The sequence below is a fragment of the Ptychodera flava genome (assembly GCF_041260155.1).
Source record: "Ptychodera flava strain L36383 chromosome 23 unlocalized genomic scaffold, AS_Pfla_20210202 Scaffold_23__1_contigs__length_28996876_pilon, whole genome shotgun sequence".
In the NCBI taxonomy this organism is placed as follows: Eukaryota; Metazoa; Hemichordata; class Enteropneusta; family Ptychoderidae; genus Ptychodera; species Ptychodera flava.
The window spans coordinates 3,597,601-3,625,328 of NW_027248277.1; the positions used below are offsets into that span (position 1 = coordinate 3,597,601).

Consider the following 27,728-nt stretch of genomic DNA (forward strand, 5'->3'; position numbering starts at 1 on the left):
GCATACATGTATCAGTCACAGAAGAGACCACAGATACTACAGAGACCACAGCAGAGCCTGAGATGTCAATAACAGAAGATATGGAGACTACAAAGACTAAAGCAGTGCACCATGAAATGTCAGTCACAGAAGATGTAGAAATTACAGAGACTACAGCTGTGAATTCTGGGACGTCAGTCACTAAAGATGTGGAGATGACAGAGACTACAGCTATGAATTCTGGGATGTCAGTCGCAAAAGATGTGGAGATTACAGAGACTACAACTATAAACCCTGGGATGTCAGTCACAAAAGATGTGGAGATTACAGAGACTACAGAAAGTACAGCAGTACAGCCTGAGATGTCAATTACAGAAGACAGGGAGACAGGAGAAACAACAACAATGCACCCTGGGATATCAGTCTCAGAGAATACAGAGACTACCGGTACAGCAGTGCCTGAGATGTTAATGACTGGCAATAGGGAGACAAGGAAAACAACGGCAATGCACCTTGGGATATCAGTCAGAAAATATGGAGACTACAGAGACTAAAGAAATGCACCATGGGAAAGTCAGACATAAAAAATCAAAAACCTCCAGAAACATCAAACAGACTGAGACACTTGAAAATAAAGAAACTGCCACACAAACAAAACATAGATCTCAAAGGAAAAGAAAGCCAATTCATGAAAGTGACAAAACAATAAATCCTAAGATGGCGAGGGGAGAAAAAATTAGAAGTGGACAATGCAAACAATCCAAACAGGAACAGACTGAAATAAATAAAACTGGTCATATAAAAACCAAACAGACCAAACAACAGACACAGAGGACAAAAAAAATCAGCACCAATGAAAGGAAACAACAACCCGTAGATTCTACAACAGCTAAAGACAACACATGTAAGCAATGATTAAGATTTTTCATCACTGTTTACATAACGCTGTGATTGAATATTTTGCTGTGCTGCAAAATGTACAATGTTGGAATAATAGTTGAGTAAAAATGATTTCAAAGTATATGGTCAATTAAGGTGAGACATTGCAGTATTTGCATATGGGAACAATGTGGATAATTTTATTTGCACAATTTCTTCTTAGAGGTCCTGTAATAATGTACTCAATTTCATTGATTTTTTGTTATGACCAATTCCCCTGGCAATACAGTGTAGATCTCAGGCATTGTGCAAAATGTATTTGCAAAAGGGCTTGCAGTGTATTCTGCAGCCATCCTGGCATGAGAATCTAACATATGCAGGAACAGCAGAATTAAACTGCCAGCCACAGTGCAAATATCATGAGTACAGCACACTTGCACTCTTGCCATGCGAGTCAGTTATCGCTTCATATTGTCATAGAAAAACACAAAAATAATAATGCCCAGCACATTGTGTTTTAACGTTGGAAGTTTGGTTGGACAACATAAGCAAACTTTTTATTTTGTAAATCAGGTTTAGTGTACAATCTTTTCATTGACTTCTCACTGGCTAGTCACACCAGATAACACTACAGGTTCTGATTGGGTAAATATGGTGTTTGCAATCTGGTTCAAGCTCAAAAACATATGGCGTCCATGTGCTGTCAGCAGAGAAGCAGCAGACAGAACTGCTTGGCCAGATCCCTCCTCTCAAAAAGAATGGCTCAACTGGGCTAAGTTGTAACATTTTTGCTGTCTGCGACCCCTTCACATTCTGTACAGTTCACGAACTCAATGTCGTACACTCACATATCACACACAAACTTTGCAAAAACAATCCATTGCCTAAAATGGGCGTGAGTTTAAATTAGTAAAGAGTTGTTTACATGTTTACAGGTCTAATTCTGGTCCAAAGACTAGGATGTACATGATTTGCAGTACCGGTTGCGCTCGTTATCATGGAGGGAAAGAAAAGCGTTGAACAACATATGTTTTCATTACAGACTTAATTTTACAGGATCTAAAAGATTCTTTACAAACATTTAGAAAGGAAGAAATAAAGAAATGCAGTTGAATTATTTTGAAGTGAATGAGCTTGAGCCTACCAGGACAGGTGTGATCACAAGGGAAAGGAATGTTGGAAAACACCACAACCTAAAATGATACGGTGCATGCTTTCATACTGTATTTCAAACAAACAAATCACCTTATCATAGCCATCGTCTTTGAAGTCTCCATACTGAAAAGTCGTTTCTCTTGCAAAGAGCTTGCAGACATCAATTTTGGTTTGTTTATAAAACACTGGTAGTTTAAAAATACAGTGTGCTCACATTCGGTTTGAATTGGTAAATTCAAGAAATATTTAAACCAGAAAAGCAAGAATGACAAAAGCAAATAAGGTCTGCAACTTAGGTACTGGAGGTCATCTTTAGGAACATGCATATTAACTTCTATAGCAATGGGACAAGCAGATCCTAAATACATTATGCAAATGTCAACAAAAAAATTAGCCAGAGAAGCTTGACAAAAAGAAAAGTTGGGAGAGTGGGGAAAAAATAAAGAGTGGGAAAAAATGTACAAGGGATCTTCCTTCCACTGAGGGGGGATTACGACATCTGGAATTATCCTGGATCCAAATTTCTCATCAGTTCTTGTGTGTCTTGCATGCAAAAGTTGCAAAAATTGATCTGCAATGAAAAAATTTACCTCAGCTTTGTTTTCTGGATCAAATTTTACTACAAATTGATATTAAATATGACAAAATTATGTTCACAGCCTTCGAAACTCTCTCACAACAAATCCTGGGTTGTTGTAGGTCATTTAAGGTCACAAACTGAGAAAATTACCTAAAATATAAAAATTTGGGGGTTTCCCAACACTTTGAGCAGAAAATCTATCTAATAACATCCCTCGGGACTTTTGCAACAAATTACAAAGCTATCAGACAAGTTATTTGAGAACAAGTTTTCTTGACCAAAAATGACAAAATTGTCTTAAAAATACAAAATTGTATATTTTAGGACAATTTCCACATATCTAACTATTGTCATCCCTGGACATCTGTACACCAAATATAAAAGCTGTCTGTCCAGGGGCTTTAGGTAATATGCACCTCGAAAGTGAAAGACTTAAACTTTTGCTCTAACTTTCCTCAAGGAATCTTTCAATCATTCTCTTTCAAAATCAAGAATAAAAATAGGGGGTCACCATGCAAATTTTGGTACTAGAGAAACAAATTACCCAAGATTTACCGATATTTGAAATTCAAAATGGCCGCCATCCCTGTGTTAACTCTATGGAGAAAAATAAAAATTTTCGAACTTCGAAAAACTAAGCCGGTGAAAAGTTTTCTTTCACCAAGAGCTTTAAAATGAACCCCCACATGTGGTATATCAGAACAGAATTGTAAAAGTTTGAGAGTCCGAATGTCTGTCCCCGAGGTGCGTTCTACCTTAAAAAGTAAATATTTTTTTAAGATTTTTTGACCAAAAATGACAAAAATTGCCCCAAAACAGTAATATTTCCAATTTTGTCGTATTTCAACAATTAGAAGGGTAACACCCTGCAAACACCCAATCCAAATTTGAGAGCAATTGTGCTAGTGGTTTCAGAGAAGAAGAAATTTTACTTAAATGAGAAAAATAACCAAAATAATTCAGCAAAAATACAAAATTTGAGATATCTTCACGATATTCATAAAACTGATTTTGATCAACCTTAGAAAGCTGTATACCAAATATCAAAGCTATCAGATGAGCAGTTTTTGAATAAAAAAAATTTTTGACCAAAAATTCAGAAAATTGCCCCAAAATTACAAACATGAAAATTTCAATTCAATTTGTATAAACTTGACTGAGGTCATCTTGAGGAACATGCATACCACCTTTCAAAGCAATCAGATGAGTGGTTTCAGAAAAAAACATTTTTTGACTAAAAACTGAAAAAATTACCCCAAAAAATAGAAACGTGCAAATTTCATCCCAAATTTTATACGCCTAATTTAGAATACCTAAAGGAACCTGCACACCAAGTTTCAACCCTATCTGAGCAACAGTTACAGAGTTTTAGCAATTTGCAGGGTTTTTCGTTTTTCACCCTCCTTTGCATATTTTTGACACTGACAAGTTCATTTGAACATAAATTCATATCTCCACCCCTAGGTGCACGTGTACACCAAATACTAAGATAGTGGGTGCTGCAGTTTAGGTGTTTTTGATGTGGACGGACATGATACATACATACGGTACATACATACATAAATACATACATACATACATACTGGTACATACATACGTACATACATACATACATACATACATACATACAGACATGCAAATCGGATGCAAATGAACTGATTCAGCTTATACGATAACCTCACATTGGTGTATCAAATGTGAGCTAAAAATAGTGGCAGTTAATGTATGCATGCTGATTTACATAGGATTATTTCATGTTTTTTTAGAATTTGAACTGCTGTACAAATACTGATGGTTAATAACATGCACTCCAGGTGCAAGTAAACTGTGGTACATATATGATTTAATTATTTAATTACATTACATGCCATTTACATGTAATACTTGCACAGGAATGGGCACACACAATTGAAATTGCACTGCAGTGCAAATACCACAAACATTATGTCTAAACCTTATCTTGATGACCATTCGTAACTTCAACCTTTTTTGTTTGTACAGTGTTATTCCATATTTCTTTCCCTACAATTATGCCAGCTCTGGCTTCAGCTCAAGCTCTAGCTTTTTCATGAAATAATAATTGTTCAACTGTGTTTCTTTGCAATACATCTAACATGTTTGTAAAGAATTTAGCTTAGACCCGGTAAATTATAAATGAGTAGCTACTTGCTCTGTTCTTTCCTAATATGATTGCAGCTAAAACAGGACAATGTTGTAGCTAAAGGCATGAGAGATGCTGTTTTTATGGTAACCGTGCTTGAGGTGTATTCTGCTATCCCCATGAGTGTCTAGCTTTTTTGGAATAGCAGAATACACCAGAGCCCTTATGCAAATACCCTGAGTACGTCTAACACCTGACATCACTTCTTGGTCTTCTGGCCAGAGGTCCATATATCTTTCTTTCATGAATATGACTTTGTTTGTGTACCGTCTATTTACTGTCTGTTCTGTGCTGTCTTGTGTCTATGTTTACAACTATTGTCTTGCGAATTCTGACCTACTGTCATTGGATTATGGATTGGTATGATTGCGATTATTTTGCACTGTCTCACCATGGAGTTCTCTCATATAGCTAACATTTAATATTGCCTGGTCATGAGGGCTATAGCGCTCGTCTATTACCCCAAGGGGCCATTTATTACCAGAAACACATCGCTATTCACCGAGGCCGTAGGCCGAGGGGTATAGCGAGGTGTTTCTGGTAATTAACACACAGCCACGAGGAGTAACAGATGAGCGCCAAAGCCCGAATAAAGGCCAGGCTATAGGTGTTTTATAACACACCACATGCTTCATGTTGTATTGTTATTTAAATAGTTTTTCATGTGTTTTGATATTTTGCACCGCACGAATCCATTGTAACAAGTTTACTGGGCGATGTTTCCACAGCGGTTTCAGGTGTACGTGGTACCACTTTCTTTCAAAAAATATTCTAAGCATACCTAGCGACATCCTTATTTGCACTTTAATCTTTTGCATCGATGAGCTGTTCAAGTTGGAATGTTGGAAAATGTTTGAAAATCTGTTTTAGAGAATGTGTTGTCACCTATCCCGGACACACATCACATTCTAGTCACCTGCCATTGTTGCAAAGCTGCAGACGACACTACGGTCAAGTGACTGGGCACTTTTCCAAATTTGGTCAAAACCATTTCCCTAGGGAAATAGCTTTTCAAAAAATATCCTCTGACGTCACTTTTGTCGATCCCGTGGGGACTAGATGTATTTTTTTCTTGTCACGTGACGTATTCTGGTGAATTGCGACACAGAATGAGCATGTGGCGTGTTATAATGTTGCATAATATATATATAATATTATATACTCTCAAGTTTGACAGAACTGAGTCAAATGTGTTATGGAGTGAAGATCCAAAATCCTGGCTGCGTGTATGATTGTAGTGGAGAGGTAATTTATACAAAATAAAGTATTTCCATCTGGTTTCTGTACGCCAGATTCAAATGCTTTCACAGTGCACGTTGGACTTGCTGAAAAATTCTACCAGCAACAAATGAGAGATCTTGACAGACAAGTTCAAACAAGGAGTATCAGGAAGAAAAAGGAACAATTGAAAGCAGCATGGGAGAAGATCAAAGGAGAAATGGACAAAACTGAATGTGAAGCTGTAGTAGATAACAATTCTGTCCAAAAAGTAGATCAAAACTGTAGGGACAACTTTGGTGAAGTAACAGTGACCAGTATGAAACAAGATTCCTTGGCAATCTCACTTGACCTACCTACTCTGTATAACCTGTACAGACTGAAACAAACATGTCTATCTGGTAGTTTTCCTGACTCATTTGAATCACTACTGATAACTGATAAGATGAGAGAGGAGGCTGACAAAGTTGGATTACAACTAAAGTTGAAAGCAACATATGACCAAGCCAGATTTGATGAACTGGAACTGTTCTTCATAAATAGTAAGCTTAAAATTTCTTTATTAAACTAATTAGTTATAATAAGCTATCTGACTTAATGGCACAGTTGGTGTTTCAGGAGTTTATGACAATGACATACTGATAACATTCAGATTTTGTCCCATATTTTTATAAAGTATGTGACAAAAGTCAGGTATAGGTCAATGTGTGAGCTGCTACAACTTCTGCATTTTTTCCCTTCTTGTGCGTTTTTGTGTTTTGTTTTTTAGAGTGACTATCACCACAGCATGCATATTTTTTTAGTTTTTTAGTTTTTTGTTTGAGCCGGTACACTGTACTTTGCATTTCTTCAACAGTTCTTTTTATGGTTATAAGGCAACTTACGATTCATGAATTATTTGCACTTAAGATGTAGTACCAGGTATATCTAGTCAATCTGCCTCACTGGGCACTCTATATCTTACACATACCGTACTATGCTTCTGTCAGACATACAGTAAAATCACCTTCTGCATACAATTCAATGCGTTTCTATACTCTCACCTTTATTACGTCGAAAAGATCACAATTATATATGTTAATCTTGTGTATACACTTCCCACCAAGTGTCAGAGTTTCATTTTAATTTAAAGAACAATTACAAAACTATAAACATTGGTAATTTTACAAAAGTATGTTAGCTTTCAAAAAGCAAGGTGTCACCATAATTTCTATATCTTGTCATTCAGGAGATGGTGGTGGATTGGAACCAGTCAAACTCTATGATGATTTCAATGTAGCAAAGGATGCTGAAGAGATAATGGTACACATTAATGTTAGCTATTTATTGAAAAGCAAACAGGTTATCAATTATTATTGATTAAGTAACTACGCAGACCTGATATAGGACATGTAAATTCATTGATTCTAAGAACTGCTGTACAAAACTCTGTCAACAAGATGTTAATTAAGGGAATGTGTAGAATTGAGGGGGGGGGTAAAGAGGAAACGTCTTGTCAACTGTAGTCTATCACAACAGCCAAAATTGTTACAACTCCCTCTGTTGGCAAGAACAAGTTTGGAGGCCCTACTTACAGAAAAACAGAATATATATATATATATATATATATATATATATATAATATATATATATATATATATATATATAATTTATAACTAGTCAAAACAGGACTTATGCTACATATGTTCTCTGTAGCAATCATCAGAGGAATATAAAATACAAAATATTCCTCTGATGGGCGCTATATACAGAGAACACATTGTAGCGTGAAACTCTGACTAACGCCCAAGTCCTGTTTTCCTCTTGTTATAAATTTTTAACCGTAAATCTCTCTGCCATACTGTTATTGAGCACTGTTTTACACTGTGAAGATTTCCAAACTGTATGTGTGTGTGTGTGTACACTAGCACAGTTAATGTTAGGACTAGAAAGGGCACACATACACACATGAAGTTAGCTATGCATACCCTATTTTTTTTCACTGTGAGATCAAATTGTAGATAAATTGATCAGCCTTAATGTAATTTTTTCAGTTCATTGCCTACATTCTAATACCTTTATAATAGTGACTATTTGTCTTGCATAATTACATTAAGTAATCAAAATAACCTGCAAAAACTTCCAGTGTGATATCTGTATAATTTGCATCCATTAAAACATCTGAATTTCAAGCCCCATCTTGCCCCAACAACCCTGTGGTCAGCTACCTTTTGCTGTCTTTGCGTTATTGTGTTTGAGTCCTTGCACATGTCATACAGAATGGCATATGATGCCATTAAAACCAATGAGACTTCAATCATAAATATCCCAGCTGTTATACTTTGGCATTAACAATTTCAGGATGAAGACACAGTCACTGATCACACATCTGACACAATGGTCACAGAAAGAGTTGATAGTAGTTCTCAGACTGAACAAGGAGAGTGTAAGTAACTGACATTTAGGTTTGTGTATATCTGTCAGAGAACACCAGATATTCAAGTCCAAAATCACATAAAATGTACATTCTGATCAGTGTTTATAATTGTCTTCTGAGGAGTATATCATCATTGGCATCTGAATCCTCACATATACTGGTATATCCCACAATGCAATTGTGATCTTTTACCATTCTCCTTCTCACCCAGGACATCCACTGTTTGATCCAATGACATAGTATAAATTAGTCACTGAATTTCTATACAATCAAATTAAATACTGATGCCATGAAATGTTAAACATTTATTTGGATATTTGTACATTTCTGTTGCTGTCAGCCCTTGAAGATATCCAATCTAAATCTGAGATGGAAAGGACAACTCTAGAATCTCAACTGAAGGAGGCAAAGGAAGAGAAAGGTACCTTGGAAGAGAGATGTAAGGAACTGACACAGAAGTTAGAGAGCACTGAGCAGTCATTGGTCAGTCAACGTATTGGGAATAATGTAGAGAGAAAGAAGAGAGAGAAATTACAGTCTGAACTCAACGAGAACCAGAAGCTGGTCAAGGAACTTCAGAATAAAGTGGATGAATTAGAATATAAATTGGAACTATCTGACCTGAAGAAATCAGGAGAGAAAGGTACAGCGTCTTTGACTTTGTATCATAGATTAATTTGGATATCTTTGAATGCATCATTTGCTGAAGTAATTAAATGACTCAATGTGAGTCAATGTGTGGCTTCTGTTTGGTTGGCGTTAGTCAACACTTTGTGAAATTTGGCATGGCAAAACTTTTGCAATGACAAACAGCCACCTATCATTGCTGGAATAAATTAAGTTTCCAATGACTTTACTTTCATTTTTCATCAAATAATCAAAGAACATCCTAAATAGATTTGGAAATCTGAAAATGTTGGCATTGTTGAATATCATTTCAATCTACAATAATTTTAATGATGTATGCTCAAATTTAGGGTTTTTTTGGTAATATTAAACATTTGCTGTGAACCAATAATAATTCAACTTGATATTAACTTAACGATTTTTGCTAATATATGTTATCAACTAAACTACATCCCAGTAAACACACTCAATAGCAATACATTCTATTGTTTTACTGACAAAACAGTGGATTTCTATCCCTTTAAAAATGTCTCCTTAGTACATTAAAATAGTGACATTCAATCCTTGTGAAAATGAATGCTTTTACAGTAATCCTGCTTTATTTGGGTATTTATATATCCCTTTGAACCTTGACCTCATTCTAACTTATCTTTAGATTTACAGCCTAGCAGTGGGTAAAAGTGACATAAAATCAGTTTTGTTACATCAGGCATTTTGTTCTCTGATTTATAAGAATAAGTAATTCCTCAAATATTATGTCATTAAGTCATCAGTGTAAACAAACACTTACAACATGCACAAGCCAAGTTTGTAGTCTTTGAACATAAAATACCAGGATTTATTCTCTGGTCGTTCTAAGGGGGGGGGGAGTCGTATCCGTATTGACCCCCCCCCCCCTCAATGAAAGTACCACAGATGACCTCACCACCACTTGAAATTTCCACATCCAGAGTACTGCAAGAAGGGGAGTGCTCTCATCCACACCACACACTGAGCCTCAAAAAGTCATGTGCTGAACTCAATATTTTCATAGACTACGACGATAATAATCTGAACTATGGACGCATACGAGTATAACACTAGTCTATTCCTAAGGAATTACATATTAAATAATGCTTGGAATCAACAAACTTGAAGCTGGTCACATTACCGTGCCATCCGTAAGCACTGCAACCAGGGTACAGCCGGTTGATTATGATGTTACACAGTGTTCACGCCGAGATTCAGTCAATTTTCATTCTCTATTTTTAAAATCTGGTATGACTTTGCAGAAGGTACATGTTGTGTGAGGCCATCTGGCATTTGCTCCATACACAGACATAAGGGCCATGTTCTTTGCCCACGTGACCGACTACTAGAAACGACTGACAACTCGACCACAATATTACCCAAAAAGTAGTTCAGAAGTTTAAATGTATAGAATTGTTAAGGAAAACTCCTTTTCCTTTACAAAAAACAATGAATTCTTGGCTTGTGCATGTGATAAGTATTATATTCCCTTATATTTTTCTCCATTCAGCTCGGAAAATACTTGTGATGTAATAACCATGTCACCACTCATCTTCGACTCATGGTTACATGGTCATTACATCACTCATATTTTCTTTTACTGAAAGCTGAAAAAAATTAGGGAATTTTATCTAATTCAACAGTACAGTATGTGCACGGATACAAATACAGAATATAGAGTGATGCTTAGAGCAGTTCTAGATATCTAGAATTGCACCCTGCAACCAGTTCTAGATATCTAGAATTGCACCCTGCAACCAGTTCTAGATATCTAGAATTGCACCCTGCAACCAGTTCTAGATATCTAGAATTGCACCCTGCAACCAGTTCTAGATATCTAGAATTGCACCCTGCAACCAGTTATAGATATCTAGAATTGCACCCTGCAACCAGTTCCAGATATCTAGACTTGCACCCTGCAACCAGTAAGATATCTAGAATTGCACCCTGCAACCAGTTCTAGATATCTAGAATTGCACCCTGCAACCAGTTCTAGATATCTAGAATTGCACCCTGCAACCAGTTCCAGATTATAGACTTGCACCCTGTAACCAGTTCCAGATATCTAGAATTGCACCCTGTAACCATTGGATATCTAGAATTGCACCCTGCAACCAGTTCTAGATATCTAGAATTGCACCCTGCAACCAGTTCCAGATATTTAGACTTGCACCCTGCAACCAGTAAGATATCTAGAATTGCACCCTGCAACCAGTTCTAGATATCTAGAATTGCACCCTGCAACCAGTTCCAGATTATAGACTTGCACCCTGTAACCAGTTCCAGATATCTAGAATTGCACCCTGTAACCATTGGATATCTAGAATTGCACCCTGCAACCAGTTCTAGATATCTAGAATTGCACCTTGTAACCAGTTCTAGATATCTAGAATTGCAACCAGTTCCAGATATCTAGACTTGCACCCTGTAACCAGTTCCAGATATCTAGAATTGCACCCTGTAACCATTGGATATCTAGAATTGCACCCAGCAACCAGTGAATATCTAGAATTGCACCCTGCAACCAGTGGATATCTAGAATTGGGCCCTGAAACCAGTTCCAGATATCTAGAATTGCAAACTTCAACCAGTTCCAGATATCTGGATATCTAGAATTACACCCTGTAACCACTTTTGGAGAATTGCACCCTGCAACCAGTTCCAGATATCAAGAATTGCACCCTGTAACCACTTTTGGAGAATTCACCCTGCAACCAGTTCCAGATATCCAGAATTGCACCCTGCAACCAGTTCCAGATATCAAGAATTGCACCCTGCAACCAGTTCCAAATATCGAGAATTGCACCCTGCAACCAGTTCCAGATATCTAGAATTGCACCCTGCAACCAGTTCCAGATATCAAGAATTGCACCCTGTAACCACTTTTGGAGAATTCACCCTGCAACCAGTTCCAGATATCCAGAATTGCACCCTGCAACCAGTTCCAGATATCAAGAATTGCACCCTGTAACCACTTTTGGAGAATTCACCCTGCAACCAGTTCCAGATATCCAGAATTGCACCCTGCAACCAGTTCCAGATATCAAGAATTGCACCCTGCAACCAGTTCCAAATATCCAGAATTGCACCAACCAAGCAACCTGTTTCAGATTCTAAATTGCACCCTGAGCTTGTTGATCACTTTTTCAAAATGCAATCTTTGACCCATCCCAGATAATGGACACTCAGTTTGCTGTCGTTTCTTGCTTTTGAGGTTGTACCTTACATTATCTTCTTATAAGACCTACAAGGCACTCTCTAATACCACAGCTGTTGCATTGCAGGAAAATCTACTTACCGTAAAAACAAAGTATGTTTGATTCACTCGGCAAAGCTTTGACATGATCTGGTACCAAGGAAATCCTCCTTTAAAGTCCTGGACTCTTTCACCATTGTACCAACCCTGTCCCTGAAACAGAAACAATATAACTCATAAAATCTGAAGCTATTCAATAGATAGAAACATCACTTCACGTCGATTTAAGGTCATGTTGTTAAAAGAATTTCAGTCCATGATAAAATATGACACAATTTAAATTAAATCCTTACAGATTCCACAAAGGCAAAGACATACACTATAGCATAGGCATGACTTGACTCAGATTGTTGACTACAGTTCACATTAAGGTCATTGACGTCATGCCATGCCTGTATTCATGATAGGAACAGCAAATTATGAAGAAAGTACTGTTTGTTTTTGATAGAGCATATGGTAGGAGAAAAATTCTGACAGGGTAAAAATGTAAAAGTCAGTTTGTAGAGTAGTACTGATTTGACCTATTTTATTGAAATTGATGCATTCTTAGACAGATCTGAGATCAGAGTGCACATTGCAGCTTTAGTGAAAGGTATCTAAGTGAATCATTTGTTGCAGGTATGTTCAACAATACAGAGAGCTGATTGCATTTATCAGTTTACATTTGTGAGACATCAGTGGTCACCAGCAGTTGAACAGTTGTCAGAGACAGTTGTGATTTGATTTTATGAAAACGTCTGCATCTGACTGAACTTGTAAAAATGTATTGAGTGTATAAAATAATGTGCATCTGCTCCTTGAAACCTGACAAAATTTTCCAGATCTCATAGGGCCCACCATTGCTAGTAGGTGGCTGCTGATAAACATCTTGCACCTTGTATAAGATTCTTCAGATGCTCATTTCATTTCACAATCTAAAGGAGTCACTGTTTTTATTTTATTTTCAACCAACTTTAAGTTAACAGTCATCCGTCAAGGTTTAACTTAATGTAGCAACAGCCTTCAAATGCTACCAAAACCTTCAAAAGTAGAGTTCAAATTGAAAAACCTTGCTTAGTGATTCTTTATAGATATTCACTGATGCATATTATAAATTTACAGTTTGTAAATTTACCAAGCCCAACAATGATTTCCCTTGTACCGTAGAGTTTTGTACACTTCACAGACTTCAGTGACAAACAGAATTCTTTAAAGCATTTCTTTTTCCTGCCACAAATTATCATCTAATAAGGGTGACAATGGTATAAACTTGAGTTGGCATTGAAAGCACTGAAACCTATATGCTCTCATAATCACTTGAAACCCTGACAAAATTTTCCAGATCTCATAGGCCCACCAAAGCTTAGTAAAATGGCTGCTGATAAACATCTTGCACCTTGTATAAGATTCTTCAGATGCTCATTTCATTTCACAATCTAAAGGAGTCACTGTTTTTATTTTATTTTCAACCAACTTTAAGTTAACAGTCATCCATCAAGGTTTAACTTACTGTACATAATAACAGCTTCAAATGCTACCAAAACCTACAAAAGTAGAGTCCAAATTCAAAAACCTTGCTTTGTGATCTTTTATGGATATTTACTGATGCACAAATCATAAAATGCACAGTTTTTAAATTTACCAATCTCAAGAATAATTACCTTGTACCTGTAGAGTTTTGTACACTTCACAGAATTCAGTGACAAACAGAATTCTTAACCCTTTTCCTGCCAGACAGTATTAACTGTATCACTTCCCCATCAGCCAAGTCAGTAAAAAGCGGTATTGAGCCAAAACATGACGTATTTTCACCCACTTGGCTTGGTATGTTATAGCATCTTTTGTCCAAAAAAAATCAATGTTACAGTATTATGTTTTCAACAGCCTTCAAATTATACAGTATTATGTTACAATACATCATATGGAATGCGTTGTGTTTCATTAATTTTAACCATCTTGACCTGGTGGTGAAATATGGACTTGGCAGGAAAGGGTCAAAGCATTTCTTTTTCCTGCTACAAATTATCACCCAACAATGGTATAAACTTGAGTTGGCAATGAAAACACTGAAACCTACACGCTCACATAATCCCTATGGCAGACATACCACATAAAGTATGCAATGTTTTGTCATATACATACTACAAACATATAAGTGCCACAAATTTGCCAATATCGGTGATGATTGGCACAGAGTTGATTAAAAATGTATTAGCAAATTTCTGTGGCATATTTTTACATGGCATACATAATAAGTTTACATAATTACAGAAAATTCTTTCGGTACCAGAGGCTATATATTTCTTGAGGTTGGGTGATCCCAGGGTCCAGGTATGTGGTCACACTGGCAAAATACAACACTGCCTGATAATCCCCATACCCAATTGACAGTTCCCAATTACACCAGTTTGTGTCTATTCATTTAAATTGACTGTTTGTATACCACTTTGCCATACACATATGACAATCAATTTGGGTCATTTCTTGTGGTGCCGTCTGTTAATGTGAAATTAATAGATTTGTCGCATTAGAAAAGGACATTGTTTATCAACTTCAAATATAGCAGTTAATTAGTTATTTTTGAAGTTTAATCAGCAACACAGATCAGTGAAGCAGAAAACTGACAATTCAGTTAGTGTGTCAATATATTACTGATTGCAAATGTCGCATCCTTGATCCATTTCAAATTTGTAGTAAGTCCATGCTGGGACCATTAGAAACTCCTAGATTTGCATCTCAGCACGGACTAGGTCTACTTTGCTCATATTGAACTCCTACGGACTAGGTCCACTTTGCTCAAATTGAACTCTAGTTCTGGCCATTACACTGCAGTAACCTACACTGCACCTTAATTAAGTTGTTGTTTTGGTTTGAAGTTGTTGGCAGAGACCCACACATAAATGAATCTTGGTTGCAGAATGCTAATAAACTTAAAATCCTACAACCAGTTCCAGATGTCTGGAAATGCCGCCTCCAACTATTTCAAGATATCTAAAATTGCATCCTGCAACCATGCGTTCACGGGGGGTTAGAGACGTTTTCCACGTAATGGACTCCCTGTTTGCTGTCATAGATTCATTTTGTACCTCACATTATCTTCTTCTAAGACATACAATCACTCCCTTAGATGTAGCGCTGTAAACCTCCAACTGGACGATGTCCCAGGCCTATCTTCATGCAAATGTTATGACCTACTGTATGCAAATAAGATGACCCAGGCCTATATCCTCAATACTCAGTACATTTACACATCATGGCAGAAGGTGACCCCGGCCTATCCACAAATACATCTACACACTATGAAGGTGACCCAGGCCTATTCTCAATACAAATGCATGTACAAACTATGGAAGGTGACCCAGGCCTATCCTCAATATAAATACATGTACACACTATGGAAGATGACCCAGGCCTATCCAAAATACAATTACAGGTACACACTATTTGTATTGATCATATATAGGCCTGGGTCGTCTTCCATAATGTATACATGCAGTATTCTAGATAGGCCTGAGTCATCTTCCATACTGTGTGCATGTATGTGTTTGTAGATTGACCTGGGTCATCTTCCATTGCATGTATGCGTAGTTGTGGATAGGCCAGGGTCACCTTCTGCTATGATGTGTACATATACTGAGTAATAATATTATTGTGGATAGGCCTGTATCATCGTATTTGCAAAGGTCATAACAGTTGCATGAAGATAGGCCTGTATCATCGTATTTGCAAAGGTCATAACATTTGCATGAAGATAGGCCTGTATCATCGTATTTGCAAAGGTCATAACATTTGCATGAAGATAGGCCTGGGACATCATTCAGTTGAAGGTCTATGGTGCTGTCTGTAAGATAATGGCTGTTGCATGACGGGGAAAGTCTACTTACTGTAAAAACAAAGTGTGTTTGATTCACTCACCATTGACTTTGACACAATGAGGTACTCAGGAAATCATCCTTTGAAGTCCTGGAAACTTTCACCGTTGTATCAGCCATGTGTCACAATCTACAAAACAATAGAAACATTATCAGTCCGGGTCATTTCCAAATTGATGATGCTACACCATAATATTTTTTCCTATCATTAGCCAATCAGCGGCTGGCACACAATCAGTAAAAATTGACAGAAAAAGCTCCAGCATGTATTTTCTGGCAACTTCCACATGCGTCCATGGTTACGTAGGCCATAGTGTGCTGAACTCCATCTTGCTATAAACTCCTCCGCTGCACTATTCACATTAACTTTCTCGTGTATTATCATAGATCTGTATAAAAAATATTGTCAGTTCTGAAAGAGGGGTTTTGCCGAAACACTTGGCCTTGCACATTCATGGAAACACCGATGTAATTTGTGAACAAAACAATTAATCGCAGAGTTAATCTGTCATAATCTCGAACAGGAGCCACTCTGTCAACACATATTTTCAAAATCGTGTCTCATTTTTAGTCAGACTTTGACAACCAAATCCCATATATTGCTTTGATGCCCAGACTCTTGCCTGAAGTGCAGTGAAATATAAATCACGTACCTACACAGGTCATTCAGAAAACCCCACTTGCATCGGAGATGGTAGCTATGAAAAATTCTCCATGTGAGAGATGAAGGAAATCAGGAAAGGGGTTACTGAAATGAATCACAAATATCTTGGTTGCTGCTTTGCTTGATGACCTTATTGTTTGACAAAGTGTTCTTGGCGAACATAGGATCATGTTCATCATGAAAGAAGTGCAAAGTTTTGGATTTTATGGCCTACAAAAATGCGGAAAGTAACTGATAGTGATTAATACAATGCTTGCAAACCTGCAGTGACTGCAATCTTATTGATGATGTAATCCGGTTGGTGATTGGCTGATCATTGAAAAAATATCATGGCATAGTGTCACCAATTTCGGAAATGACCAAGATTGATTATTAAACTGTAATCAAACTCCTTGTAAAATTTCTCACAAAAGTACTATGACTATTCAATACAGAAAAGATCTATGGATTTATTTATATCTATTTGAGATACTGATATCAGGAGTTTTTCTACTTCTGTGTTTAGTACATCAAAAACAATGACGTGTACAGTTGAACTGACACAGAAGCTACAAGTACTCCCTCGTTCCACAAAGTCAAACATATAAACTATGGTATTGACATGAATTGACTCAGATTGTTGACTACAGTTCACCTTAAAATCATTGATGTCATGTCATGCCTGCATTCATGCCAGGAACAGTTATGACTAGTACACTGTAATTTTGATGTACTCACCTCTGAACTTTTAACATCACAGAACAACACGGGATTATCATCATTGGAAGGCATGCAGACTAAGTTCACTGTGGCATTCTGTATCAACAAAGTCTGACAGGAAAAATGTAAAGAAACATTATAGTGTCATAGTACCTGGTACTCCATTTTATCAGAATTGATGGACTTATGGATAGATCTGTGAGCAGAGTGCACATTGCAGCTTTCATTGAAGGTGTTAAAGTGTCTTCTGTTTGAGGTATGTAATTGTCTCGAAATTGACATTGTACGAGCAGAAGTACTGGCTCGTACTTTCATATTACGAGTGACGTATGCAAGCTATAAGTCACACATGCCTTCTTGACCTAATTTTTTATGAATACGCTTAGGACTATGTTGTATTTAATGGATGAAAGATTTTTGTTTATGTGAAAGGATTTTACGACAAACTAACGCTTAGACACATGTTCTGTGTATATTAGAAACTCGGACGTAGGAGCGGGTGTGAACTTCGTATGATTATTTTTTTGGTCGTGAGAGCGGGATCAGTGCAGTGCGGAGGAATACTTTTAGGCTTTGACTTTCGGACGAGTCTGTACGTACGGGTCAAGACTGGAGACGACAGGACACTCTCTGACTTATTATACGCCACGATGGTAGACTTTTTTGCAGACGTCGATTGTAACATTAAGCTGTTAAAGAAGAACCAAAGAAGAGGTTGCAATGTCCGAACATCAAGGAAGAGACCTCGATTGGTTGTAATGCACTTGAACCTACCGCCGTTGTAAATCTTTTTTACTTTCTCGAATTCGAAAGTGCAATGATTTCACAGACATAAAACCTGCGTGGCTCGCGAGTCAGCTTATGATCTCGAAATAATCTGATCACCACATTATGTTAATCACAGTGTACAATGAATAATATGAAGGATTTTATGTGTTGGCGGGTGTTTTTGTGGCACCCGTGTGTACCTCATAAAATGACCTCTACTCAACAATGATTTTAAAGACTAACATTTTCTGACCTCGCATTCAACTTCAAGTTTTGGAAAAGCACATTATCGAAACCACACTATTATTGGTGTGTATTGTTGAGATTACGGCCCCGCCTATTGAATAATGGTATAGTCAGGTCACTGTGGGGTCAATATTCCTGTTTGTCATCGCGGAACTTGCAGAAGCCATACAAGATATCGATGCTCGATACTTCTATATTCAATTCGTTCGTTCGCGCTCCTGAACAACAAAAAAACATCACTCAAAACCAACTCATCACATTCCAAACTTACCTAGCTACACTCAGTTCGGTAGATAAGTTCCAGGCATCAGTTGTAGTATAAATGCTGACGTCGATTTGTCGACGTCAATGAAGTCGGCGTCGACGTAATAATGTATTTTTACAAATATATTTATTTATTTGGCGTTAATTAGAGGAAAATCACATCAGAGGGTGGATGACGTATGTATTACAATATCCCGGGTAGGCTAAACTGGCCGTTTTGTTTATCGCTATTAGTGCCTACTCCCACCGTACCGCCCATCGTCTGTAACTTGCACGCGATGTTTGCATGTGCCAGTCACTCAGAGTCGTCGGTTTTCTTGCTACCCAAGTTGAAATATATGCAATTATGAATGTCATTTTTGAAAATTCACTAATGCATGCAATACCAATTACGATGAACCCACAATTTATTGTTGTTGAGATTTTGTCAACAGTGTTATAAATATAGTGCTGCAAAGTCAGTAGTAGGGCCTACCCACGTGAAAGACGTTTTGAACTCGTTCCCGTACTTGCTATATTCAAGCTGAAATCAGTCAAGTCATTACGTGTTTATTTCGCATATTTGCTATATTTTAGCACCCGTACTCAGAACCCCTCTTTGACATTCTGTTTGGCATGTTTCTACGTTCATTTCAAATCCTATTTTGTCTTTTTTTTTTCAACGCTCAGTTCGACGCTGTTTTTGTTTTTCCACGCTCAGCTAGACGCTCATTTTGTTGATTTTGGGACCTGCATTACGTCACTCGTACTTGAAAGTAAGCACATTACGTCACTCGTACTTCGCTCGTACTTCGCTCGTAGGTCTGCTCGTAGTCGTCCGTTTTGAGACGATTAGATAAATGTCTGTTTTGTAGATTTGTTACACCATTCAGAGCTGATTGTATCAGTTGTTTACGTTTGTCAGAACACCATGGTTACCAGTAGACCACTGACACTGACAAAGGATGTTTTAAACTGGACAAGTATCATTTTGTCAAGGTGTAACAAACTTACAAGAAAGAAGTCACTTTGAGTCCTTCTACTACAGCTGTAATGAACACACTGATTGGAGGAAAGGATATATATTTAAGCATTATTACATTTATCAATTCTGATCACATGCATGGAAACACAGCCTAATTGATACTACCATGTGTTGAATTTCATACATACTGTATCTGCCTTGTTAATCAAGTAATCCTGTCTCTGTTATGAACAGTAATCAGCTGTAGGCAGAATTTTGTACAAACCCATTTTATCAGAATTGATGCATTCTGGGACAGACCTGAGGTCAGAGTGCACATTTCATAAAATAAATGGACTATTTCATGGTTTATCAAAATTGCATGACACGCATGTGATTCAGTTTCCCTTTCACTACAGGTTTGAAAACAAAACAGAGTACTGTAGCTTTCTTGAGAGAGGGAGACATTTTACTGTGAGGTGACTTCACAGCAATTTTAAAGTTAACGATAGGAATGCTGGAATTAGGGACCATTTACCACCATGATAAAAAAAACCAAACCAAATTCATGATGAGGGTCTGTGAATTTAACAGAGATAGGTCCAGAGTTGAATCTAAGGGCATTGCCATATTTGTATCATGTGTTCTGTTACACTTCAAAACACAAGCTGCTACAATTTACGCTGCTATAAACCCTGTGTTGAAGCATACCAACACTCAATCACTACCCCATGTGGTTCACATTGAACCCTGTGTTTAATGCAAACACTGCTACTATTAAGGACAAGTGACTGAACTGGGATAGTGTTTGTCAACTCTCACCTCTGAACTTTGACCTTGTTGCATGTACTGCAGTGATCATTCTTTGACATCTTTTAAATCCTCACCATTTCATTCAATTATTGCTGGTAGAATAAAATATAAAAATTGTAAAATCTCGTAATCTAAACATTTAATTGATGATGAGGGTCTGTGAATTTAACAGAGACAGGTCCAGAGTTGAATGTGAGGGAATTGTCATGTTTGCATCATGTGTTGTGTTACACTTCCAAACACAAGCTGCTACCGGTACAATTTACTCTGCTATAAACCCTGTGTTGAAGCATATATCAACACTCAATGACTGTCCATCTTCCCGTTGGAATCTGTGTTGAATATAAACACTTATTACTAGGACAAGTGACCAAACTAGGAAAGTGTTTGTCAAACTCTCACCTCTGAACTTTGACCTCTTTGACATCTTGTAAACTTTCACCATTTCATCCAATTATTGCTGGTAGAATAAAAGAAAACAACATGTTAAAATTTAGAAATCTATACTGCCAAATCTAGGAATAGTTTAACATTTCCATATGATGTGAATCTATATTAATCTGCAAAATACTTACATAGAAACAAATTCCATGATTTCTAATATCTTTACAAAGTGGATTAATACACGTAGGCAGAAAGTGGCAACCATTTTATTTTGTTTTGAAAATGTAGCTCAGCGACACTCCAAAACTGATGACATTTATTGTGCATATCGCAATTTTATCATAAAATATGGCTCAGATGATATTTTACAGTAAATTTCACCAGGATGGAGGGCTATTGGCATGAGTATATGATGATACTTTTAATAGTGTTTATGTCGAATGACTTGAAAAATGGTTCACATCTGATATTGAAAATCACCAATAGACATTCAGAAGAAACAGTTACTGACCACTAGACTCTCTTCACAATAAAAGATCTCTAAAACTCTGACACCAAACTTTGATAATATTACTACTGTCTACTAGTAAAGCTGTATTATGTACAGTTCTGGTGAAAATGACAAGAAAATTCCAAGAAAATCGACTTCAAACTCACAAATGTCTTGTGAAACATCAAAAGTTATGAAAAGAAAATGATAATTATTTGGTTATAATCATCAAACTGTTGCTATGGATACAATCAGACATTCAATGATTGTATTAATTCATTGAGTTATCATTTTGAATTTTACAAAAGTACAGCTTTTAACAAAAAAATTCATTTTGTTTTGAACTAGAGAAAGGTTACAAGGAAATGAGAAATTTTAAACAAATAGAATAAATGCTGTCGCTATGGTTACCAGTAGCACACAAATGTCTTAATGCATATGATTTAAAAGTTACTTCAGTCTTTCAAGTTTTGTAAAAGAATTTTTAGCTACTATAGACTATAGTCTATAGAAGCTATTGGGATGGGTATCCGTCCGGCGTCCGGCGTCAGTCTGTATGTATGTATGTATGTATGTCCGTTTGTGAGGCGTCCGTCCACTCAAATATCTTGAGAACCGCAGTACTTACTGATTTGATATTTGTTGTGTAGATGAAAAATATGATTTTGAGAAACTATTTTTTTTAATTTTTTGATATTGTTGAAAATAGGCAAATTAATGCCAAAAAAGGCGTTTTTGGTAAAAAATCTTCTTCTTCATAACCGCTGGTCAGACAGCTTTGTTATTTGGTATACAGGTCCCTCGGGACAACCCAACTTAGATTTGTTCAAATTGTGATGAAATATGCAAATCTGTATTTTTAAGGAATTTTTTTTGGTCATTTTTGATCAAAATTTGACTTACATTGTATGTAATCCTTGTACTGTATAAACCCTATCAATTCACCCAGAAAAAAATAATTAATATGATTTTAAATAATTGAATTAATTAGGAAATCATCAAAGCCAAAATAATTTTAGTGTAGAATTATCAGAAAGTTCAACTTTTTTTACAGTTCATAGTGAAATGACATGTAAAGACAACTTTCCTGAATCCCAACTTTGACATATTCTGAACTGTCATTTATTGTGCCCTGTATGTTATCCAAAAGAAATTGCTCATAATAGTTTGTCATGATAGGGTGGTCAAATAAATAGAGATAGAGAAAGTTCTAATTTCCATAAATTTTATCGTTGACTTGGTAAGGATAAAATAAAATTACTTTTTGAGGAAAAAAATAGAGTGGTCAATTAAAAGAGTGGTCAAAGTGATAGGGTTTTTACGGTAAAGCTTGGCCGTAAGATTCCTCATGTGCTATTTATAGCAATTATGCAATCTGTGTAAACAGTGCAATGAAAGTGTAACATGATTCCTTATAATGCTTTTGATGACCTTGAACTTCTTAAGTTTCAAACATTTGTCTCTTCAGTGTGCTTTCTCGGCGTACATAGAGTCTCAACTTATTCAACAGAACTTACTTGCAATGTTAATTTGAGAGTTAAAATGTGCTTGATTAATGTACATGTATGTATGTATGTATGTATGTATGTATGTATGCATGCATGAATGAATGAATGAATGGCAGCTTTGTTATTTGGTATACAGGTCCCTAGGGATAACCCAACCTAGATTTGTTAAAATTGTGATGAAATATGCAAATCTGTATTTTTACGGAATTTTTTTTTCCATTTTTGGTCAGGCCATCCTGAAATGAGCTATCAAAGATATCGACCTTCTTCATCAATACATGTGTCACAAAAGGTTATTCTCTACATAACACAGCAGAGCTCTGTCAACTGTTGAGTCGCTTGTTTTTTTCAAAAACACTAGTCAGACAGCTTTAATATTTGGTTTACAAGTCCCTAGGATGACCTTAGTGAGATAATTTCATACAGTCAGGAAATACTTAATTTTGTATCCATGTCTATAGTAGCTTCAGGGACTTTGGCCCTATGTTTATGATATTATGACCTCTGAAGAAGTTATGAAGAAAAGCAAATTTTGAATATTTATGTTGCCATGGTTACTTGTTGGCATCATTGTACTAATTTTTCTATGTATAGAACAAAATCTTGGTCAAAATGACCAGAAAATTCCAACAAACAAAGTCACTCAAACTTAGTAACATCAATTTTCATTCACACTGGACACCTCCAGTAAAACACTAGACAATTTCCATTGTATGTCTATGAATTCAAACATAGTCGACAAAATAAGAATTTTTAAACAATAGCAATAAAATATTGCCATGGATACCAGCCATACACAGGGCTCCCGCTACCTATTCGCCAATTCGCCAAATGCGAAGAAAGTTAAAAATGGCTACAAAAATTCCTGTTTGGCTAATGTAGTGGCTATTGAATTCTTAGACCTCCTCAACAGAAAACTACACCTAACAATAAAATGTTGTAAGATGTTGAAACAGTTTACCCTCCTTCCTACAAAGTTGCAATGTATTGAAACAGTTTAATCTCCTTTCTACAAAGTTACAAATTCCCTGGTACGTAAAACAAACACTGTTGCTGTTCGATACTACAATACAGTATGAATGTCCATGAATACACTGAGGCCTGCTTTGCCTCTGTGAGTCCTGGGGTCGTCCTTGAGTCTATCAAAAGTTTTACCTACTTTGCTGTATCAAAATTTGGCCTGCAACTACTCAGTTTGATAGTAAAAACCATAATTTCAAAGGAAACTTTCACAAACGGAGCCATAATACAAAAGAAAAGGAGAAAAACTGAGGTTTTCTGAAAGGTCAAGTCTAGGTCATCTCATCATGTGATGTTATGCATGAAGACCCCCTAATTACACAATTATGGTTCACAAGAAACCACCTAGGGTGGTCCAATAGGTGAAAGGTAATTTTGCTGCCTTTGGCATTCAGCTTGACTGACTCCCATTCGGCCTACTTTCAAACTGCTATAACTTATACAAGAAATTATGTGATTCTGAATGATTGTAATATTTTTGTAGATTCCACCAGTTTAATAATCTAGAAGTGAACATCACCAGACATTTCTTGATGATATCAAAATATCAAATGAAAATATATCTGGGCTAAAACATTATTATAATCATTAAAACAATGAATGCCCTCAAACAGTGAGTAATTTAAATGAACATATATCGTTGTGTCTTGTTTTACAAGAGTTGTGTTTGGCCCAGCCCTTTTTGTCTCAAGAAAAGTACTTATACTCAAGATGCTATTTCAGCCTGCTTGATCACAACTACCGGTATGATATACAAGTAAAACCGGGCCCTTAAATACCACAATAATCGTATCTACACTGCCATTGTGCTATACCATAAATGCTGTCTTCTGCATGGAAAATTGTTTTACTTGTGTGGCTCAAACATTTAGGTTATGGAAGACTGCATAATTTGCCACATGAGAAGCCTGTAACTTATGACAAGCTATCATACTGTGAATACTAACTGAATGTGGCAGAAATATTCAATCTGTACCTCTTGTAATATACTTAACATTGCTACCAGATTTTTAGAATTCAATTGCTACCTAATTTATTTCTGGTGTTTAAAGTTTACCACCAAAAATGAGAAACGATTTCTATCCCTGAAATGTCATAAAAACACAGTATTAATGCAAAAACTAAACACATATTTCGTTAATGTAAAAACCATCATGAACATCACACAAAACATCTTGATTTGTAAAATTAGGGACCCCTGAATGACGAGAAAGCTGTTGCCACACTTGAGATCATAAGCTGGCTAAAAGTTACTCAAAATGGCTAAAAGATTTTTGATTTGGCTAATGAGTTGGCTAATCATTTTGGTGACTTAGCGGGAGCCCTGATACATTCTCTGAGTCTTTCCATTTATTGAGAATCATTGAAAAGTGAACTACAGTGTGTGAATATTTCCTGGAGAATTTTATTTAAATTGCACAACATACATGTATTACCGGGAAAAGATAATTTTGAGGAAATGGAATGAAATCTGTTGCCATGGTGATTAATAACGCTCAAATATAGTAATGCATTGATAGAAAATAAGCAAGGTTGCATAAGCCTTTAAACTTTTGTGAAAAAAATTTCATGGTAATTCAACAACAGATAATTATGAAGAAAAGCAAATTATTAACATTTATGTTGCCATGGTAACTTGTTATGCATAACTTTACTTATGCATTGATGCATAATAAACAAGCTTATGTCAGTCTGTAAACTTTTGCGAAAAAATTTTCAATCTACTTCATGAAATACAAAAGTTACAGAAAAATATATGTTTTTAGCCATTGTCATAAAAAATGTTGCCATGGTTACAGTAATTAGTGAATGAATTCATTTTTTGGTTCACGATAGTTACATCTTTGAATATAATGAAATGTACTCAATGCAAAGAATTTTGAATTTAGCATGATAAGTTAAAATTCATGACAAAATACACTTGTACAAAATACACAATGTACTTATTTTGCCTATTTCTGCTGAAAATGTTGCCATGGTAAATTTGCAAAATGACCAATAATTGTGAGAATTTGCAAAAATAATATTACACTGTACCTAAAAGAATTATGTGAGTTTTCAAAATATTCTGGGGCAGTGAAAACTATATAAGAACTAATTATGTTTCTTTTTACAGCAGAATAAAAAGTAAGCTGTGTAACAATGCACATTCATAATAATTTTCACTGATTTGACCTTTGACCTTTCAGGTGACTGGTCAGTGACATTGGTTAATGGTCAACATCAAGACCAAGGACAAAAGTTCAAGAGTCCAAGAGGTTTAGCCTTCCACCGTGATAAACTTGTGGTGTGTGACAGTGGTAACAATATTGTACAGATATTGAACAAAGATTATACCTGTGACAAAGTCATAGGAAGCTTTGATGGTCAGTTTGCAAAGCCATTCCGGCCACTGAGTGTAGCCATCTCACGTTTCAACCACTATTTCATACTTGATGATGAAAATAAACAAATTGTTGTTTGTGATGAAAATGGTAAAATTATCAAAATAATTACTCTACCTGAAAACATCAAAGTAGTCTTTGACATAGCTCTGATGGATGACTTTGTTTTGGTCACTTTGAGTTTGACCTGTCCGGACACCAGTGTGAGACCTGAGGACAGAGGTGATAGACTGGTCAAGTACACTCAAAGTGGAGAATATCTAGCAGAAGTCAATGGTCAAATTAGAGGCCAAGGACAATTCAAGTGGCCGGTGTCTGTGGTTGTAAACAGCAACAATGTCATCATGGTTTATGACGGTGGCAATGACTGCATCAAGTGTTTTGACAGCGACCTGAATTTTTTACATCAATTCGGACAAAGTCAGCTACCAGAGTGGATTCTGGGATACATTGGATACATTGCTGTGGATGAAGATGATAATGTTTATGTTTGTAACAACTACTCTGCTAGAATCGTAAAATATCGATGTGATGGAAAGTGGATCTGTAATCTGTTGGAAGGTAATGTGAGATAACCCTTGTACATTGCAGTCATGGGTGATAAAATTGGTGTTGTAGAGTGGGACAGAGACCAAATCAAAGTATTTTCCAAGTAGATAAAATACACCAACATGAAGTGTATGTCTACATGACATCAAAATGTCAGAATTTGGAGGAATTTTTGAAAGGAATAATTTTGTGAGCGTTGAAGTTTGAACGCATTGCATTGACTTGACTACATTGTTGACAAGAATGTCATGGCAACAAGTTGATTGCAAGGTTATTTTTACAAATTTTGAAATATGGTTGTTGACAAAAACTATTATTTTTGTCAGTCGATCCATCTCAGGGATGTTAGAAATCCAAAACGGAGATATTTTGTGGATTTATCATCAACAATTTTGACAAGTTTGTCATGGAGGTATTTGACTGCCGTTGTACACGGCATACCCCAATGACAACATTGGTCAAAAATGTTTGTTGATATTTAAAGATTGGCGTTATTTTTCATTTTTTAATTGAAATTTTGGAGCGGACAATCTTAGAGATGTAGTCGCTCACTTCTTTTATATGCCGATGAAACATTCTTGCAAATTTTGTGAAATTTTCGCCGAAATTTTGGTCAACTTGTACAGGGGGATGTCTACAGGCAACAGAACAGATACACCTGGCTTCCATCACATCGCCATAAATATCGGGCGGAATATCAATTGTGTGTGGCAAAATAAGATGAGATAAAATACCTGCATATCTGATGATGTTAATTTTGTTGAAATCTGTCGATATTTCCATCCGATGGAGGAAGATTACTCCGATTTATGGATTATAAACAATGACTTCAACCTTAGCAATCAACGCCATTCTAAATTCTAAG

At 36.3% G+C, this 27,728-nt stretch overlaps 3 protein-coding genes across 3 annotated transcripts in view; 2 read left to right on the plus strand and 1 right to left on the minus strand.

Moving 5' to 3' along the window:
* LOC139123463 (uncharacterized) lies at window positions 1–26,934 on the plus strand. Its single transcript, XM_070689612.1, has 6 exons — window positions 1–883; window positions 6,047–6,514; window positions 7,201–7,274; window positions 8,313–8,397; window positions 8,729–9,031; window positions 26,120–26,934. The coding sequence occupies exons 1-6, from the start codon at window positions 514–516 to the stop codon at window positions 26,887–26,889; spliced, it is 2,070 nt and encodes a 689-aa protein (XP_070545713.1). The 5' UTR covers window positions 1–513; the 3' UTR covers window positions 26,890–26,934.
* LOC139123475 (uncharacterized) overlaps window positions 1–27,728 on the minus strand; it is a 1,125,851-nt gene that overhangs the window by 1,059,603 nt on the left and 38,520 nt on the right. The gene's annotated exons all lie outside the window — the stretch shown is intronic.
* Window positions 1–27,728, plus strand: part of LOC139124320 (colorectal mutant cancer protein-like) — a 508,515-nt gene that overhangs the window by 450,576 nt on the left and 30,211 nt on the right. The window lies entirely within an intron of this gene.